The sequence below is a fragment of the Oncorhynchus tshawytscha genome, linkage group LG14, assembly GCF_018296145.1.
Source record: "Oncorhynchus tshawytscha isolate Ot180627B linkage group LG14, Otsh_v2.0, whole genome shotgun sequence".
NCBI lineage: Eukaryota > Metazoa > Chordata > Actinopteri > Salmoniformes > Salmonidae > Oncorhynchus > Oncorhynchus tshawytscha.
The window spans coordinates 2,385,034-2,405,784 of NC_056442.1; the positions used below are offsets into that span (position 1 = coordinate 2,385,034).

The window sequence follows — 20,751 nt, forward strand, 5'->3', positions numbered from 1 at the left end:
GAATGATCCAATGTTGACCTAAATGACTAATGATGATAAATACAATCCACCTGTGTGTAATCAAGTCTCCGAATAAATGCACCTGCACTGTGATAGTCTCAGAGGTCCGTTAAAAGCACAGAGAGCATCATGAAGAACAAGGAACACACCAGGCAGGTCCGAGATACTGTTGTGAAGAAGTTTAAAGCCGGATTTGGATACAAAAAGATTTCCCAAGCTTTAAACATCCCAAGGAGCACTGTGCAAGCGATAATATTGAAATGGAAGGAGTATCAGACCACTGCAAATCTACCAAGACCTGGCCGTCCCTCTAAACTTTCAGCTCATACAAGGAGAAGACTGATCAGAGATGCAGCCAAGAGGCCCATGATCACTCTGGATGAACTGCAGAGATCTACAGCTGAGGTGGGAGACTCTGTCCATAGGACAACAATCAGTCGTATATTGCACAAATCTGGCCTTTATGGAAGAGTGGCAAGAAGAAAGCCATTTCTTAAAGATATCCATAAAATGTGTTGTTTAAAGTTTGCCACAAGCCACCTGGGAGACACACCAAACATGTGGAAGAAGGTGCTCTGGTCAGATGAAACCAAAATTGAACTTTTTGGCAACAATGCAAAACATTATGTTTGGTGTAAAAGCAACACAGCTCATCACCCTGAACACACCATCCCCACTGTCAAACATGGTGGTGGCAGCATCATGGTTTGGGCCTGCTTTTCTTCAGCAGGGACAGGGAAGATGGTTAAAATTGAAGGGAAGATGGATGGAGCCACTTCATGAAAAAATACAGTTTTATATCTTTATGTTTGAAGCCTGAAATGTGGCAAAAGGTCGCAAAGTTCAAGGGGGCCGAATACTTTCGCAAGGCACTGTACATGTATTGTGTAACATGAAGTCCTATGAGTGCCATCTGGTGAAGATGATCAAAGGTTAGTGATTCATTTTATCTCTATTTGTGGTTTTTGTGACTCTGGCTGGAAAATCTTTTGCTGGAAAATGGCTGTGTTTTTCTGTGGCTATGTGGTGACCTAACATAATCGTTTGTGGTGCTTTTGCTGTAAAGTATATTTGAAATCAGACACTGTGGTGGGATTAACAACAAGATTAGCTTTAAAATGGTATGAGATACATATATGTTTGAGGAATTTTAATTATGAGATTTTTGATGTTTTGAAATTGGCGCCCTGCACTTTCACTGGCTGTTGTCATAACGCTCCCGTTAACGGGATTGCAGCCATTTAAGCATCTCCAATCCAAAATTAAGTCTAGAATCGGCTTCCTATATCACAACAAACCATCCTTCACTCATGCTGCCAAACATACCCTTGTATAACTGACCATCCTACCGATCCTCGACTTCGGTGATATCATCTATAAAATAGCCTCCAACACTCTACTCAACAAATTAAATGCAGTCTATCACAGTGCCATCCGTTTTGTCACCAAAGCCCCATACACTACCCACCACTGCGACCTGTACACTCTCGTTGGTTGGCCCTCGCTTCATACTCGTCGCCAAACCCACTGGCTCCAGGTTATCTACAAGTCTCTGCTAGGTAAAGCCCCGCCTTATCTCAGTTCACTGGTCAGCATAGTAGCACCCACTCGTAGCACGCGCTCCAGCAGGTACATCTCACCGGTCACCCCCAAAGCCAATTCCTCCTTTGGTCATCTTTCCTTCCAGTTCTCTGCTGCCAATGACTGGAGCGAAGTGCAAAAATCTCTGAAGATGTCAGAGCAGCTGTCAGAGCAGCTCACAGATCACTGTACCTGTACATAGCCCATCTGTAAACAGCACATCTATCTACCTACCTCACCCCCATACTGTATTTATTTATTTATCTTGCTCCTTTGCACCCCGGTGTCTCTACTTGCACATTAATTTTCTGCACATCTACCATTCCAGTGTTTATTGCTATATTGTAATTACTTCGCCAGCATGGTGTCACGCCCTGGCCAAAGAAAGGCTTATGTTCTCTATTTTGGGTAGGCCAGGGTGTGACTAGGGTGGACATTCTAGTTTCTTTATTTCTATGTTTTCTATTTCTTTGTGTTTGGCCGGGTGTGGTTCTCAATCAGAGGCAGCTGTCCATCGTTGTCTCTGATTGGGAATCATACTCAGGCAGCCTGTTTTGCCACCTTAGCTGTGGGTAGTTATCTTTGTTAGTGGCACTATAGCGATTGTAAGCTTCACCTTGAGAAATCTGAATGTTGGCGACATTCTAAATAAAAGTAAATGCACGCTCACCACACTGCACCTTGGTCCGGTCATTTCCAGGAAGATGGTCGTGACACATGGCCTATTTATTGCCATAACTCTCTTATCTTACCTCATTTGCACTCGCTGTATGGAGACTTTTTGTTTTCTTTTGTTCGACTGTATTATTGACTATGTTTTGTATATTCCATGTGTAACTCTGTGTTGTATGTGTCAAATTGCTATGCTTTATCTTGGCCAGGTCGCAGTTGCAAATGAGAACTTGTTCTCAACTAGCCTACCTGGTTAAATAAAGGTGAAAAATAAACCACTACTGTAAATACAGGTAGAACCAGTGTCACCTTCAGAATTACTGGTTGTCAGCTAAATGTAGACATTGGTAGCACTACTTGCTCCCCCTCACCTATAACTTAGCACTTACTAACCCCACATTTTGACAGAGGGTTCACTTGAGCATTGTGACTCTTTTAGCCATCGAAAATCCCAAAACACAAATCTAATCTACCCAAAACCACATTAAGATAGCCTACTAACGAGCAAGAGGGTGAATGTTGCTGCTCTTTCTGTTATGTTCACCTGCACCACCTCAAATCATCTAACTACAGTAGTTTCTATGAGCAAGTGCTCTGTTACTAAATACTAAGAATGTATTGTCCTTACTGGCCAAATGTCTATGAACACCAATGCACGTGGTCAAGCCAAGTAGCGTACGGTGACCCACAGCAATTCAAATGGCAATAGCAACACTGACTCTGAAATGAGTACAGATTAAAACTATTTTTATTATATGTGATAATCACTATTGATAATCAGGCCTATTTACATTTTAGTCTTTTAGTAGACACTCCTATCCAGAGTGATTAGGGCTAAGTGCCTTGCTAAAGGGCAGACATTTTTGACCTCGTCGGCTCAGGGATTCGAACAAGCGACCTTTCGGTGACTGGCTCAACGATCTTAACGACTAGGACACCTACCACCCTGGCCTATCTATACCACTCACCTGAGCCAAACACCTGTCCAACTGGCTCGCTGACTTCTTCAGCTGTTGGTTGATTTGCCAGTGTCACCCTTAGAGACAATCAGCTGTTTGTCTAAGACCTCCCACAACCCCTCTCCAGCTGTATGTGATGGGTTCAGCATCAGTGGTGGTGCCTTCACAGGTAAGGCACAAGGTTTTGTTGGAGTTACAGGCAGAAGTGATTGTGGGTTTGGGAACTGCCTCTGTAAATCCAGGAGAGAGACAAAGACAAAGCAGGGAAAAAAATGCTTGTGAGGCACTGCATAACCTGCTATTTAATATAGAGGTACACAGACCGACACACACACACACACACATTTAGGTTTGAAAAAAATCTGATCAATGTCAGAGGTCATAATAATAAAATCAAACATAGAACTCATCAACTCCTTTATTGAAAAAATATAAATATCAAACACCTCAAATTCACAAAGGATTGTGTCACGCCCTGGTCTTAGTATATTGTGTTTTCTGTATTTATTTGGCCAGGCCAGGGTGTGACATGGGTTTATTTTGTGTTGTGTTTATGTATGGGGGTTTTTCGTAGGTTTTGGGATTGTGGCTTAGTGGGGTGTTTTAGCAAAGTCTATGGTTGCCTGAGGCGGTTCTCAATCAGAGGCAGGTGATTCTCGTTGTCTCTGATTGGGAACCATATTTAGGCAGCCATATTCATTGAGTGTTTCGTGGGTGATTGTTCATGTCTCTGTGTGTGTTTGCACAAGGTAGACTGTTTAGGTTTTCGCGTTACGTTTGTTGTTTTTGTATTGTATGGTTTTTCGTCTTCATTAAATATGTATCGAGAATACCACGCTGCATTTTGGTCCGACTCTCCTTCGACGCAAGAAAACCGTAACAGAATCACCCACCACACCAGGACCAAGCGGCGTGGTGACAGGCAGCGGCAGCAGGAGAAACACAGTTTGGAATATACGACTTGGGAGGAAATAGACAGGTGGGCGGTCGACCCAGAGAGAGTGCCGGAGCCCGCCTGGGATTCGCTGGAGCAGTGTGAAGAGGGTTATAGGAGAATGGAGTTGAAGAGACAAGCACGACGGCACGGAAGGAAGCCCGAGAGTCAGCCCCAAAAATTTATTGGGGGGGGGCTCAGGGAGAGTGTGGCAGAGTCAGGGTTCAGACCTGAGCCAACTCCCCCTGTTTACCGTAAGGAGCCAGGGATGTTATCGGAGCTATCGGCGAAGCAGAGGGCTGAGTCTGAGAGGGTCGAGGAATTATTGGACAGAATGGAGGAGAGTGCACGGATGGGAGATGAGGAGACATTCGAGGAGGTGTTAATAGAATTGGAGGAGAGTGAAGAGAGAGAGCAGTTGATTTGGCGTAGTATGCAAGATATTCGCCCGACGGAGCGTGTCGGGGATTTGATGGCACCTGGGTCAGCGCTCCATACTCGTCCTGAGGTGCGTGTTAGTCGGCTGGTGAAGATTGTGCCAGCCTCACGCACCAGACCTCCTGTGCACCTCCCTAGCCTTGCACGTCCTGTGCCAGTCCTGCTCTCAGGCTCTCCAGTACGCCTTCACGGTCCGGTCCATCCTGTGCCACCTCCACACACCAGCCCTCCGGTGGCAGCTCCCCACACCAGGCTTCCTGTGAGTGTCCTCGGCCCAGTACCACCAGTGCCAGCACCACGCACCAGGCCTCTCCAGCGCTGCCGGAGTCTCCCGCCTGTTTAGCGCTGCCAGAGCCTTCCTCCTCTCCAGCGCTGCCGGAGTCTCCCGCCTGTTTAGCGCTGCCAGAGCCTTCCTCCTCTCCAGCGCTGCCGGAGTCTCCCGCCTGTCTAGCGCTATCAGAGCCTTCCTCCTCTCCAGCGCTGCCGGAGTCTCCCGCCTGTTTAGCGCTGCTAGAGCCTTCCTCCTCTCCAGCGCTGCCGGAGTCTCCCGCCTGTTTAGCGCTGCCAGAGCCTTCCTCCTCTCCAGCGCTGCCGGAGTCTCCCACCTGTTTAGCACTGCCAGAGCCTTCCTCCTCTCCAGCGCTGCCGGAGTCTCCTGCCTGTTCAGCGCAGCCAGAGCTGCCAGTCTGCAGGGAGCAGCCAGAGCTGTCAGTCTGCATGGAGCAGCCAGAGCTGCCAGTCTGCATGGAGCAGCCAGAGCTGCCAGTCTGCATGGAGCAGCCGGAACTGCCAGTCTGCATGGAGCAGCCGGAGCTACCAGTCTGCATGGAGCAGCCGGAAGTGTCAGTCTGCATGGAGCAGCCGGAGATGTCAGTCTGCATGGAGCAGCCGGAGCCGCCAGTCTGCATGGAGCTGCCAGAGCTGCCAGTCTGCATGGATCAGCCAGAGCTGTCAGTCTGCATGGAGCAGCCAGAGCAGCTAGAGCTGCCAGTCAGCCAGGATCCGTCAGTCAGCCATGATCTTCCAGATCTGCCAGTCAGCCAGGATCTTCCAGATCCGCCAGTCAGCCATGATCTTCCAGATCCGCCAGTCAGCCAGGATCCGCCAGTCAGCCAGGATCTTCCAGATCCGCCAGTCAGCCATGATCTTCCAGAACCGCCAGTCAGCCAGGATCTGCCAGAACCACCAGCTAGTCAGGATCTGCCAGAGCCAACTACCTGCCTGAGCTTCCTCTCAGTACTGGGCTTCCTCTCAGTACTGGGATTCCTCTCGGTACTAGGCATCCTCTCAGTACTGGGATTCCTCTCGGTACTAGGCATCCTCTCAGTACTGGGTTTCCTTTCAGTACTGAGCTTCCCCTCAGTCCCGGGTTTCCTTTCAGTACTGAGCTTCCCCTCAGTCCCGAGCTTCCCCTCAGTCCCGAGCTTCCCCTCAGTCCCGAGCTTCCCCTCAGTCCCGAGCTTCTACCTCAGTCCCGAGCTGCCCCTCAGTCCAGTGGGGTCCTTGGTGAGGGTTATTAGGCCTAGGTCGGCGGCGAGGGTCGCCAATCAAAGGACGCGTTACAGGGGGACTAAGACTTGGTTGGAGTGGCGTCCACGTCCTGAGCCGCCACCGTGGACAGACGCCCACCCGGACCCTCCCCTATGGGTTTAGGTGTGCGGCCGGGAGTCCGCACCTTGGGGGGGGTTCTGTCATGCCCTGGTCTTAGTATTTTGTGTTTTCTGTATTTATTTGGCCAGGCCAGGGTGTGACATGGGTTTATTTTGTGTTGTGTTTATGTATGGGGGGTTTTCGTAGGTTTTGGGATTGTGGCTTAGTGGGGTGTTCTAGCAAAGTCTATGGTTGCCTGAGGCGGTTCTCAATCAGAGGCAGGTGATTCTCGTTGTCTCTGATTGGGAACCATATTTAGGCAGCCATATTCTTTGAGTGTTTCGTGGGTGATTGTTCATGTCTCTGTGTGTGTTTGCGCACAAGATAGACTGTTTAGGTTTTCGCGTTACGTTTGTTGTTTTTGTATTGTATGTTTTTTCGTCTTCATTAAATATGTATCGAGAATACCACGCTGCATTTTGGTCCGACTCTCCTTCGAAAGAAGAAAACCGTAACAGATTGGCAGGACATGCAGGCTGGAATGCAATTGTTGCAGATAAAATAAACACACTGCGCTTTCAAGTGCATTTATTTTGCACAGCAGCATGTCTCAGAAGGAAGGAGTGGACACTTGATTTAGGAATTGTCTGTCCTGTTGTGTGATCCGTTAAGCGAACCGAGCTGAGAAGTCATCCAGTACATGCAATGAGACTGATCTCTAAGTCTAGTTTTAACTAGTCCCTTTCCCCAGCTCAGTATTCACAGATCTGAAGGGTTCAGATAGGGATATGTATGTTGGTGATGTCTGAACCCAGCCCTATATGGACCTTCCTCTGTATTGCTTTCACCAATCAAGTTTGTATTTTTTCCCAATCTTAAGCCAAAGTGCCGAAACAGAATTGGTGTTCAGATGTTGTGTACAACACAATCATTCAGTCATCAACACATCACTAGAGCGTGAAGTCTGGAGTTTAAACAGAGATACATACAATGATTGTACAGCTACATGTCATTTGCATGTGCCAGGACTCCATTATAGAACAGTCCAGACCTAAAATAAAGCAATGTGGCTGGTCTGAATTCATAACTTCTTCTGTAACAGAATTACCGGAGACATACCAGTAACAAAACTAAAACCTGGGAAAAACCAGGTTTGTGGTCTTTCCCAACAAATGTTCTCAACAATCTGGTGGCAACAAGTGGTACCCCTTACTATGGTCCATCATTGGTCCATCACAGATTGATGTACAGATAGAGAAAATAATATACATCTTAAAATCCTAGTCACAAAATTATATTGTGAAAACAGATATTTACCAGATGGTAATTTGACGAAGACAACATTCAAATATTAAGGCATTAAAATGTTTTAGTAATACATCTCAGTACTACAGAGCTCTCCTTCTTATAATTAAAACAATAACAACCTGTACAAATGACTTGACATAAGTCAAGTGAAGGCTTTAAGAATTAGTCAATTATGAAATGATAAGACATTCACAAGCTGCGATTTAAAACAGAAAGTGCATTGGGTTGGCATAAAGCGCTCTGGAGAAAATACCTGAAAAGGAATCATACAACCACAAAGTGATTGATACTATGTCTTCAAACAACCTGCACAAATTGATTGAGATTTGTAAAGACGAGGCATGAATACTGAGAAAGGATAAGAATCCACAAAGCTATTTACCACAAAGTATGAGATACTTTTTTGTCCATCATCAAAATGTTCTGAGATACAAATATTGCCCTCATATTTCTGAAGTACTGTAAGTTCATAAAGCACACTGTTCATCACATTATACAGTGAGCTCCAAAAGTATTGGGACAGTGACACTTTTTCTGGTTGTTTTGGCTCTGTACTCCAGCACTTTGGATTTGAAATGATACAACAACTGAGGTTAAAGTGCAAACTGTCAGCTTTAATTTGAGGTTATTCTCATCCATATCGGGTTAAAGCTGATAGTCTGCACTTTAACCTTATAGTCATGATCTCATTTCAAACCCAAAGTGCTGTAATATAGAGCCAAAACAACAAAATATTTCACTGACACAATACTTTTGTAGCTCACTGTACTTCATCTGATTGAATGCATGTTACTTTGTGCAACGTTCACCTGTTGTTTTCCTTCATTTTAAATGTACATTTCATTAAAAACATCTCCAACAGTTCAAACATGTTTCTCTCTTCTTGGTCGTTTGTCTCAATGTAACAGATATGGAGTCATGTACTGAGAGCCTTCAAACCCCATGTTTCTGCTCCTCAGTTACCCCACAAGGAAGACCACCAGCTGGAAGGAAGCAACAGAGGAAAGAACTCATGAGACAAAACATTACTAATGACTAGGGCCAGGAGTTTTTCCTGGTCAGGTCACATGGTCTGGAAAAACTCAAGGTCTTATGTTATATATGCAACAGGTGTTCTTCCAGAAGAGTTAGACTTAAAGCACACACATCCCTGCTCTCCCTTCACACCCTCATAAGCTACAACAATCAAACAGTACAGGGATTTCCTAGTTGGTCTTTTCTGGACCACAAACTTGCTCTGACAATCCTCAAGGTAAACAACATAGTAGATGGCAGAATTCCAGGTGAATGCCACTGTGTCTTACCCTCAAGCTTGGACTGAACTGTAGGACTGTTGGATCCGCTGGCTTCAGCTGCTAACGGAAGGACAAACTTCTTTAATCAGATAATATCTCGTAAACCCTCTAGAGCATGTGTCAAACTCATTCCATGGAGGGTCGAGTGTCTGCGGGTTTTCACTCGATTGATGAAATAAGGTCACTAATTAGTAAACAACTCCCCTCACCTAGATCTTAACAAAAAACCCGCAGACATTAAGCCCTTCATGGAATGGGTTTGACACCCCAGATCTAGATGAACCCTCTATACTTATAATACAACACAGTATAATGTATCTGGCTTTTAAGAATCTGTCAGTTATAGGAATCAGGACAAATATGGTTTGAGTGTATTGTAACTGCCAGAGCACTCTGTTACCGGGTAAATTGTCCTCTTAAGTCTTATACACCCCTCCATTCCCCTGCAATTTGTCAGCAATGTTGTCCCCTGTTTTGGAGGACAGTAGCGTAACCCCTCAGCAGAATCACACAGAAGGAAAACAACTACAGCCTCTCTCCTACTGCATCAAATGCTACTTAAGAAGTTACTTCTGTTTATACAGTCTTATATGAACTGGATGACTTGCCTTGTTCTGGCTGGACTACATCACTGCCTTTAGCTGAGAAGAGAGCAAAGTTGAGCTTAGCATTCTCATACACAGATATATTAGTATTTGTCGTATTCACTTCTGGATGACAATGAAAAGGATGCTAAGTGTCAGAATTTCAGGTGAATGCCACTGTTTCTTCTTACTCTCAGGCTTTGACTCATATTTATGACTGCTGAATCCACTGGCTTCAGCTGCTAATGACGACAGAAGGACAAACTTTCTCGAATCAGATCTTTTTGAAAGAAACACTCACTTATACACTCCTATACTTGAATGCATTCAGTTGTACAACTGACTACTATAGGTATCCCCCTTTCCCAATACACAGTGTATTATAGTTAACTTAATCAGTGAGTAACAGCAGTGTTTCACTAGGATTTTTTTCAGCAGCGGTGGCAAGGGTGGGGGGGGGGGATATTGCTACTAGCGTTACGTAATGACATGCTACACTACATGACCAAAAGTATGTAGACACCTGCTCGTCGAATATTTCATTCCAAAATCATGGGCAATAATATGGACTTAGTCCCCCCCTTGTTGCTATAACAGCCTCCACTCTTCTGGGAAGGCTTTCCACTAGATGTTGGAACATTGCTGCAGGGACTTTTGGCTTCCATTCAGCCACAAGAGTATTAGTGAGGTTGGGCACTGATGTTGGGCGATTAGGCCTGGCTCGCATCTGCGTTCCAATTCATCCCAAAGGTGTTAGATGTGGTTGAGGTCAGTGCTCTGTGCAGGCCAGTCAAGTTCTTCCACACTGATCTCGACAAACAATTTCTGTATGGAACTCACTTTGTGCTTGGGGGCATTGTCATGCTGAAACAGGAAAAGGCATTCCCCAAACTGTTGCCACAAAGTTGGAAGCACAGAATCATCTAGAATGTAATTGTATGCTGCTCACTGGAACTAAGGGGCCTAGCCCCAATCATGTAAAACAGCCCAAGACCATTATTCCTCATCCACCAAACGTTACAGTTGGCACTATGCATTGGGGCAGGTAGCGTTCCCCTGGCATCCACCAAATCCAGATTTGTCTGTCAGACTGCCAGATGGTGAAGCGTGATTCACCACTCCAGAGAACGCGCTTCCACTGCTCCAGAGTCCAATGACGGCGAACTTTACACCACTCCAGCCGATACTTGGCATTGTGCATGGTGATTTTTGGCTTATGTGCGGTTGCTCGACCACTGAAACCCATTTCATGAAGCTCCCAAATTACAGTTCCTGTGCTGACATTGCTTCCAGAGGCAGTTTGGAACTCTGTAGTGAGTGTTGCAACCAAGGACAAATGAGTTTCACGCACTACGCGCTTCAGCACTCAGCGGTCCCGTTCTGTGAGCTTGTGTGGCCTATCACTTTACGGCTGAGCCGTTGTTGCTCCTAGATGTTTCCACTTCACAATAACAGCACTTACCGTTGACCAGGGCAGCTCTAACTGGGCAGAAATTTTACGAACTGACTTGTTGGAAAGTGCCACATTGAAAGTCACTGAGCTCATCAGTAAGGCCATTCTACAGCCAATGTTTGTCTATGGAGATTGCATGGCTGTGTGCTCAATTATATACACCTGTCAGCAACTGGTGTGTCTGAAATAGCCTAGAAGGGGTGTCCATATACTTTTTAATATATAGTGTAGCTGTTACCATAGATTTCCAGTCATTGAGCCAAAGACTATCCATTTAAAAGTGTGTCTCAGCAGAAATACATACATTAAAAAATACATACAATTTAGCAGCGGTAAATCAAGGAATCAAATCATCTGGACAAATATGTATTGAGTGTATTGTAACTTTCAGAGCACTCTGTTACCGGGTAAACTTACATTTTTTATACACACCTCCATTCCCCTGCCCCTTTCCAGTTTTGTCTGCGTTGTCTTCCCCCGTTAGTGAAATCCCTGCAGAGTCACACACACACAAGGAAAACATCAACTACAGCCTCTCTCCTACTGCATCAAACACTGCATAAAGCTACAATAGGTAACTTTTTGGGCGACCCAACCCAATTCACATAGAAATATGAGTTATAGATATTTCATTCATGTTGTAAGCAAGTCTAAGAAGCAGTAAATCTGTTCTATTTATATAGTTCCCGTTTCGGTTTTGTACACCAGCTGAATATACAATATTTTTGGTTATAGAAAATATATTTCACAGTGGTTTAAATGGTACAATGATTCTCTACATAATGACTGCTTGTCTTTTCACATAAACTTGAAATGAGGTAAACTATTAGAATGGTTTCAACCAGGAAATGGAGGAGTGATTTCTGTATAGTCCATCTTTAAAGAAGTTACTTCTGTTTATACAGTCTTAAATCAACTGGATAGCTGAGAAGAAGAGAAAAGTTGAGCTTAGCATTGTCATATACAGATCACATTAGTATTTGTTGTGTTCACTTCTGGATGACAATGAAAAGGATGAAAAGGATGCGTAAGTGGCAGAATTCAAGTCGAATGCCACTGTGTCTTACCATTAGTCATCAAAAACAGAATTCAAGTCGAATGCCACTGTGTCTTACCATTAGTCATCAAAAACAGAATTCAAGTCGAATGCCACTGTGTCTTACCATTAGTCATCAAAAACAGAATTCAAGTCGAATGCCACTGTATCTTACCATTAGTCATCAAAAACAGAATTCAAGTCGAATGCCACTGTGTCTTACCATTAGTCATCAAAAACAGAATTCAAGTCGAATGCCACTGTGTCTTACCATTAGTCATCAAAAACAGAATTCAAGTCGAATGCCACTGTGTCTTACCATTAGTCATCAAAAACAGAATCAAGTCGAATGCCACTGTGTCTTACCATTAGTCATCAAAAACAGAATTCAAGTCAAAAACAGAATGCCACTGTGTCTTACCATTAGTCATCAAAAACAGAATTCAAGTCGAATGCCACTGTATCTTACCATTAGTCATCAAAAACAGAATTCAAGTCGAATGCCACTGTGTCTTACCATTAGTCATCAAAAACAGAATTCAAGTCGAATGCCACTGTGTCTTACCATTAGTCATCAAAAACAGAATTCAAGTCAAATGCCACTGTGTCTTACCATTAGTCATCAAAAACAGAATTCAAATAAAATAGCAATCAATCTATGTTCTCGTGATATTCTGAGCTGTGATATTCTGAGCTATGAAGATGAGCATCTAACTTCTAATGCTACTTCTGCTTCATGACGTCTTAAATTAGCTGGAGGACTTGGCTGTGGTTTGATTGTTTACATCCCTGGCTTTAGCTGAAGAGAGAATAGATCAGTTTAGCATTCTCAAACATCTTTGTTGTCACAATAATTAATGATGATGCAACTCTTTAATTTGTAACATACAGAAGATCAGATGTAGGTAACCTTGTTCATGGAGTACTGCAGGTTTTTGTTCCAACTAGGCACCACACCAGACAAACTGAACTGATCAGTGATTGCCTACATTCAACACACCTGTTGGACCAGGTCAGTTAAATCAAAAACATGATGTGCCTGCGGCCCTCCAGGACCAGGGGTACCTACCCCTGCAGTAGATGACTACTGTAAGTTCTTAAAGACACAAAACCTGCAAAGGTCTTGAGATGTTCTGAAACAATCCACATCTCTAAAGTGGTAACCGTCATATCAAACTAAACAACATGGAAACAGTTCTCAGAACTGAAAACCTCCCGAATTAAGATTGTGAAATAATTGGCTTTTCAACCACAACCTAGCAATGGGTGACAGTGACAACCTTTATCCACAGTGTTACCTCTATGGGTAACATTTTGACAGTGCAAAAATGCATAGATGTAAAGATAAACCAAAACCAAACAAATGATTTCAAATACTCATCACAAGTACATAATTTAAAGCACATTTTCCTTGCAGATTCCAACAGCATAATGCACATTTATATATGCTAGTCCACACACTGCTAACTTTAAACTCACATTAGTAATCACCTTCTCATACTGTATGTAGACGTCACTAAATCATGTTCTTCAAATAAATGTCACCACTAATAATATGAGAAACACATTTCTGACAGCATCTCCACATATCTGCATGGTCAAAATGGCCCTATAGACGTACCGTGTAAAAGGTGTGTCAGTGTTACTACCCGTGTTATTGGGCTGATTGTTATTATTCTGATTCCTGGAGTAATCTCTAGAAGACTTCTCTCCTACAACGCTGTAAACTGTATCCAGGGCAACAGTATTCTGATTGTTGCCTGCATCCCCTGTAAAGTTACACCATCCATCAACATTGTTTACTGTAAACAGAGTAGAATAGGTTCCTTGAATTTAGGAGGCATTTGCCCTTTAAATTTGCATAAGAGAAAACATGGAAATATTCTGGGTTGTGGGATTACTGCTGTGGACTCAAAAATGTAAGACAATAACATTTTCATTCAAATAGTTATTTGTTTTCACTGGAATCCAAATGTTCTGTGAAGTAGTGAGTATGAATAATTGAGACAGGAAGAGACAGAATCATCCTACCTGTCTTTTTCTTCCACACCAAAAATCCTGAGGAGTACAAATATACACATTTTATTTTCCATGTTGATCCATGGTTCAGTAGCTTATGTGTCATGTTTAACAGAGTGAGAAATAACCCCTCTTAAAGTACAAGTCTGTGTATTAACCATTCTGTCAGCTGTTGAGTGTGACTTCATCCACATTTACATGCTTAAGCTGCAATAAGGAGACATCATTTCTGAGAGCACCAATAAACAACATGCGTACAGTACCTGCACCAGGCCGACATCAATGTGAAAGTAACCAGTGCATAAAATAGCTGATGATGAATGCAAACTACGCTCAATAAATACTACACATGCATTGAAATAAAAGCCATACATCAAAGTTCTTAGGCCTACAATCAACAAGAATGCAATGAAGACAAACTCAAAGAATGACAAAAATCACAAAATATACACATGCTTTTTTAAAGGGAGCTAACATGCTGGCCTCTCTGCTGGTGTTGCAAAATAAATGTACACATACTGTGCATTCAGAAGGTATTCAGACCCGTCCCCCTTTCCACATTTTATTACATTATACCCATATTCTAAAATTAATTCAATAAAAAAATGTCCTCATCAATCTACACACAATATCCCATAATAAAAAAGCGAAAACAGGTTTAGAAATTTTTGCAAATTTATATTAAAATAAAAAACAGAAATACGTTATTTACATAAGTATTCAGACCCTTTGCTATGAGAATCGAAATTGAGCTCAGATGCATCCTGTTTCCATTGATCATCCTTGAGATTTTTCTACAACTTGATTGGAGTCCACTTGTGGTATATTCAATAGATTGGCCATGATTTGGAAAGACACACACCTGTCTATATATACGTTTCCACAGTTGACAGTGGAGAGGGAAAACCAAGCCATGAGGTAGAATGATTTGTCTGTAGAGCTCCGAGACAGAATTGTGTCGAGGCACAGATCTGGGGAAGTGTACCAAAAACATTACGCAGCATTGAAGGTCCCCAAAAAGTGGCCTCCATCATTCTTAAATGGAACAAATTTGGAACCCAATTGAACATCTCTGGAGAGACCAGAAAATAGCTGTGCAGCAACACTCCCCATCCAACCTGACAGAGTTTGAGAGGATCTGCAGAGAAGAATGGGAGAAATTCCCCAAATACAGGTGTGCCTAGCTTGTAGCATCATAACCAAGAAGACATAAGGCTGTATTCAATGCCAAAGATGCTTCAACAAATTACTGATCTGAATACCTATGTATATGTAATATGTCTTCTTTTTTTATATATAAATTAGCAAAAATATGAAAAATCAGTTTTTGCTTTGTCAATATGGGATATTTGATTGGGGGGGTGATTATTTAATACATTTCAAAATAAGGCTGTAACTCAACAAAATGTGGAAAAGGTCAAGGGTTCTGAATACATTCCGAATGCATTGTACATGTTATTTAATCATTTCATCCAGAATGATTGCGCACGTTAATGAGTGTCTGCGTAGCCAGGTGCTAAAATATAACTTTTTCTATTTTTGATGCATTATGTGCTGCAAGTTCTGCCTCTTCCATCACTTCATTGGTTTTTAGGAACATTTACCCACGTGGGTGATTGAAAGATGAACTCAGGTCCACACTCCAGTTGCCAACCGCAATACATTGTCCACAGAAGAAGAAGAAAAGTAGAAGAAGAACTGAAGGAGGAGAAACAAAGTGGGTTTCCCCTTTCATCTGTGGATTAATTGTCGGAGTAGAGAGAACACGATTTTGTGTGACTCAAAAATGGGGCAAAATTCTACAAAGATCCAGAAAAATGATATTGTGCATTTCAGGTAACATAACAACCCAATGTTTATATCCCAGGACAAATTGGTAGCTAAATTCGTTCTGATATTTCAACCTGAGTGCCCTGATTGAGTCGTCTTCAACGACACAGGAGAAGAGAACATGAACGACTGCAGAGGACTAAAAACCGTAAGTAGTCTAGCTTTAATAAAAAAACAAAAAAACAGGACATGCATTTTTTTCGGGAAGTCGTTCAGTTGTGTTTCTTTTTATGACAATACATGAAACCAAAATGGCACTAACCTCCTGGGCCGAATGAATGAAGATACAAATTAGGCAACAGCTATCACAACCTATATTTTAATAGCTATAAAATAGCTTTTGGTTTCGAATGGTCACCAAATAGGAGGACTCCACCACCTCCCAATTCCCTGGCTATCAGATTACAACAGATTCAAAGCAATCGGCGACTGGCCTAAACTGCTTAACGGCAAAACAAACTGGTACTCTGTGTTCTCTGGTTTCTAAAAGTGAAAGAAAAGGCAACATGCTGGCAGCTGCTCTCAGAGCCATGCCATCCAATACTCTAAACAGTCGTTGCATTTGAATCAGGATTGGAATTATTTGTCTACTTTTTTACCTCCTTTAAATGATTGTTCTTGAGCTACCCTTCTATACCAAATGGAAGCCCCTGGTGGAAACTGATAGGGGTGACTGATTACATGTAACCTACCCAACCCTGGAAACTCCCTACTTCTTATGGTAAAGCCAAAACACACACACACACAGCTAAAATGAACAATCCTTTTATGGACTTGCAGATAGGCCTTATGCACAGTCACATATTACAGTTATAGTGGATGGTCGATATGGTATCGAAAATGTAGGATACTTGTGTGACTAGGGGAGAATATCAATGGCATACTCCTTGCATCCTCTCTCCTACTTCTCTAAACCCATTGGATGAGAAAGCCAGAGGTCCCTCCCCTCTGACCTTCTCCTCCAATGGGTTTTGAGAAAGAAGCGAGGAGAGAGGATGCAAGGAGTAAATCATTAAGATTGTACCCATGGCTTAATCTTAGCCGTTTCCTAACATGATATTTTATTGACTTGTGTGTGTTGTGATGTACTTCAAGCACGCCGCGATGGCGGGAAGTATTTGCATAAAGTTCAGCTTTCCCAACTTTGGTTCTGCCCTGTTCACAACCCTCGTCCATGCTACCAACTGTCCCTCACACACGTTGCTTCTCTTCCATTGGAAATAAATGGCTTTCCGTGGTCCCATCACCCATATCGTCTTCAGAGAGGCACTGTGAGCCATTTATTTGTAGTAATTTTTCTAGTTTGTTTGTAACAAACAGTTTTGTAGTATGTTGACTGTGGCTATGTATTCAGCCTTCATAGCAGACAGGAGCTTTCTGTGAAAGTAAAACTTGCCTGTTGAGGACCTCAATTAAAAAAAAACAGGATGGATGTAGCCTATAACAATGGTAAAATAACCTAGCCAGCGATTTCACATCTATGCAATATCCACTGTACTGTTGGGTTCTGAGAATATGAAATATTCTTATTCATGTCACTGAGGGAGATAGGGTAACATTTACATTATCTTATGTTATTGTTAGTCATCAGGGATCCTATGGGAGGAGAAGAGACACAGTCTGGTACCAGTCACCATGACAGTCGTACGTTGAGGAGGAGTGAGCACTTTGGGGCAGAGGTCAGGTCAGATGAAGTGAGGAAGAACAGATATCACTAAGGTTCTGTCTAGCAACAGAGATGCATTGGGTGTTCAGAAGTGTAGGAGGAGACTCAGCATAGGAGAAAGGGTTAAATATCAGTGTGAATATGTTGTTGTCTAATGCAGCTGTATTGATCCTCTGGGAAGAATGAACTTGGTTTAAGCTTTCATAGTGTCTGTCAAGTTTGTACTCTGAGAATTAGAACCTAACAGTACGATGAACATATGTTTAGGTTAACACAAAGTAATTAACATCCTTTTTGCTGATTCATTCAGGTTAGACTAATCCATACTGTGCGGGGTCCAAATTGGTGCCTCCTTGTGACACATTATGAAGACTGTTCCCTACAGCAGGTGGTGCATCTAACCCCTTGTCTTGACTGTAACAGTAGCCTGAACAGCCCTGTAATAACAGGTATCCCCTTCAGGGGGTATAGCTCACTGTTGTAGCTGCTGTTATGTCAATCTGTGATTCACAACTATGTACAAGTACAGTGATCTGTTACTATAGATGTGCTGTTCTTACCTATTATGACAGCAAACGCTACAATGGCAACGACAACCAAAGCAACAACAACACCGATACTGGAATGCTCTGAAATGAAAACACATTTTGTATTGATACTATTACTACTATATTGAGTTGATCAGGTATTCAACATAGCGCAGCATTAAAAATGTCCTACAACACTAGCAGTGTTACTAACATACCAATACATTAGTCTGTAACACACTTATGAGTGTCTACTCACCTGAACCAAACACCTCTCCAACTGGCTCACTGACTTGCGAACTAACAGCATTACTCAGCTTGCAGGTGTACTTGATACCATTGGTTGATTTAGAGACACTTAGCTGTTTGTCTAAGTCCTCCCACGCCCTCTCTCCCTTTTTCCAGCTGTAGGTGACTGGTTCAGCATCAGTGGTGTCGCCCTCACAGGTCAGAGTGCAGGAGGTTTTGTCTGGGTTACAGGAAGAAGTGATGGTGGGTTTGGGGACTGCCTCTGTAAATAGAGGAAAGAAACAGGAATCATTTGGGAAAAAGCTTGTGAGGCACTGCAATACATAACCTGCTGTTTCTCCATGACCACACACACACACACACACACACAAGCACATAGAAACACTTACTGATAACAGATAGTTTATATGTTTTGTCAAGCAGTTTGCTGTTGAACTCCACAGAATAAACTCCACTGTCTGTGTTCTTCAATCCACTGATTCTCAGCTCTCCAGTAGTATTGTCCAGGGTTGTACGCTCTTTGAAGGAGGCATAGATGTCCAGACCACCAAACCCCTGGTCCCACTCTGCCACCTTGTTCTTCCCATGCTTCCATAGGACGCTTATGATGGAGTCAGGCACCGTGGACTTGTCCGGCGTCAACACGAGCTCACCTCCCACTTTAAGATAAAGATCATCTAGGAAAGCAGACATTTCATACATGTATCAGAGTATCAATGTATCCAGGGTAACACATTATGGTGAGGGTATAAATATGTAGTCCTAACACTATTGGCATTGAAAGAGACATAAACAGTAAAGGTTGATAATAATATCTAGAATTCTGCTTGCTGGGTGTATCTGGTCTATGTAGTCTGACCACTTTGACTAGTATGTCCCCCCCACCAACACCACCACTGGAGCAGAAATGTATCTAGACTACACCACAGATTAAAGTCTTTGGGGACACCCTGTCCACTATCACATCACTATCTAGGTTTCCATCCAATCTGCGACAGATTTTCATGCAAATTTTCTAAAATCTGCATGAAAAAATATGGACATTTTCCCACCAGAGATATGTTTCCATCAGACTGACTTTTTCAGGATAAAAGGCTGTGTGTGATGACGTAGTGCACATGAGTGTATGGAATTCCCATCTTATATAGTGCAAAGGAACAGCAAACCTGGTTTAAAAACAACATAAATCTACACCTCACGGCACAGCGCCTCTCCCCCATGTGGCCTACTTGTTGTGTGTATGTACTGACGTGTGTGTAACTGATAATGCACACACACTACATGTTAATGTTTTTCAATGTATGTAAGTTGTATAGTATTTTCTCTATAATGTTGCCATTGACGTCGGCTAATGGGGATCTTGATCAAATCACACTAAATGTACTTTTCCCCCTTACATTTTCATGTACCGGGAATAAAAATCTTAAATTCAATATGTTTCCATCGCATTTTCAACTCTACCGATAGTTTTGTCACAAGAACTGTTGCGTTGAATAGCAAAATGCCTACTCTGGTCATGGCACCTGCGTTCTAGCTAACAGCTCTCAGATACAGTGCTGGTAGGCTGTGCGGGTGGCCTGTGCTGGTAGGCTGTGCTGGTAGGCTAGTCTACATGATGACATTATTACGGCAGTCAAGTATCAATAATCATGTCACCAGAATAAGACCCTGGATATTCATTGGAAAAGAGCATTACGATTGCGTGCACGTTCACCACCCTGGGAAGTTCATCATAACTTATTTCCAGGGGCACCACTTTGTTTTTAGAAGCAGGTGGGTAAAAACACAGAGGGGCATCTGGGGGTCCCAACATTTCTTGGGGCATCTTAAGCTAATTTCCTGCATTTTTAAACAATCCAGTATACCGTCTCTATTTAGAACAAAAAGTTAGCACAAATGGCCACAATCATCAAGCTAGGTAAGAAATCATTATTAAACATGTTTAAGTGATTCATGAGACTAAACTTGATCAAAGGTAATTCAATAATAAATATTATGTTGCACCTTTAACCAATAGCCTAACAAATGAACAACCCCCACCAGTCTAGTCAATAACTCAACTACCTCCAAACACAAGTTCCTTCCCAGTTCCGACCTTTAATGTGTCCAATCAATTGAATTTACCACAGGTGGACTCCAATCAAGTTGTAGAAACATCTCAAAGATGATCAATGGAAACAAGATGCATCTGAGCTCAATTTTGAGTCTCATAGCAAAGGGTCTTTTTTACGAACATTTCTAAAAACCTCAAAAAGAAAGGAGGACCAAGGCACTTCATATAAATTGATTAAAATGCCTTTATTAGTATGGCATGTTCAATAGAAACTAAGTTTTTTTTTTTTTTTTTTAAACCGCCGCGTTTCGGCTGCATGGCCTTCGTCAGGGAGTATAAAATTTAAAAAAGGAATACAAGGTCCTTTTTTTAACAGCTTTTCAATTGGCCCTAATTGGAAGAGGGAGTGGTTACACAATTGATTGGACACACCTAGTAAGCAATACTATACACATTAAAAGGTGAAATACTGTAGCTATGTTATCATAAAAATACAACTCCAAACTAGAAGTATCCGAAAACTAAAAGGTAGTTCTAATCTTAAATATGACTGGGAG

General features: G+C 42.6%; 1 protein-coding gene across 29 annotated transcripts; it reads right to left on the reverse strand.

Annotated features, from left to right (window-relative positions):
• Positions 1-7,525: 7,525 nt before the first annotated feature.
• LOC112266358 (lymphocyte function-associated antigen 3-like) lies at positions 7,526-18,849 on the reverse strand. 29 transcript variants are annotated; one of them, XM_042296765.1, is made up of 9 exons: positions 18,531-18,849; positions 18,152-18,403; positions 17,926-17,994; positions 13,882-13,908; positions 13,500-13,619; positions 11,247-11,306; positions 9,386-9,418; positions 8,787-8,834; positions 7,526-8,465 (listed from the first exon to the last, which is right to left on the reverse strand). In XM_042296765.1, exons 1-9 carry the CDS (start codon positions 18,841-18,843, stop codon positions 8,416-8,418), a joined length of 972 nt encoding a protein of 323 aa, XP_042152699.1. In that variant the 5' UTR covers positions 18,844-18,849; the 3' UTR covers positions 7,526-8,415. The 29 variants fall into 29 exon arrangements, 24 of the variants coding, with proteins under 24 accessions (XP_042152699.1, XP_042152698.1, XP_042152697.1 ...); XM_042296764.1 differs by having other exon boundaries at positions 8,787-8,837; XM_042296763.1 differs by having other exon boundaries at positions 11,232-11,306.
• Positions 18,850-20,751: the final 1,902 nt, after the last annotated feature.

Bases quoted from the DNA above. Each gene is read 5' to 3' on its own strand.
- LOC112266358 (XM_042296762.1), bottom strand. From the start codon at position 18,843: ATGTATGAAATGTCTGCTTTCCTAGATGATCTTTATCTTAAAGTGGGA. The intron at 18,404-18,530 runs GTAAGTGTTTCT...CTCTATTTACAG, and splicing joins ATATAAACTATCTGTTATCA to AGGCAGTCCCCAAACCCACC. The intron at 8,466-8,786 runs GTAAGACACAGT...GCTTCCTTCCAG, and splicing joins AGTTCAGTCCAAGCTTGAGG to CTGGTGGTCTTCCTTGTGGG.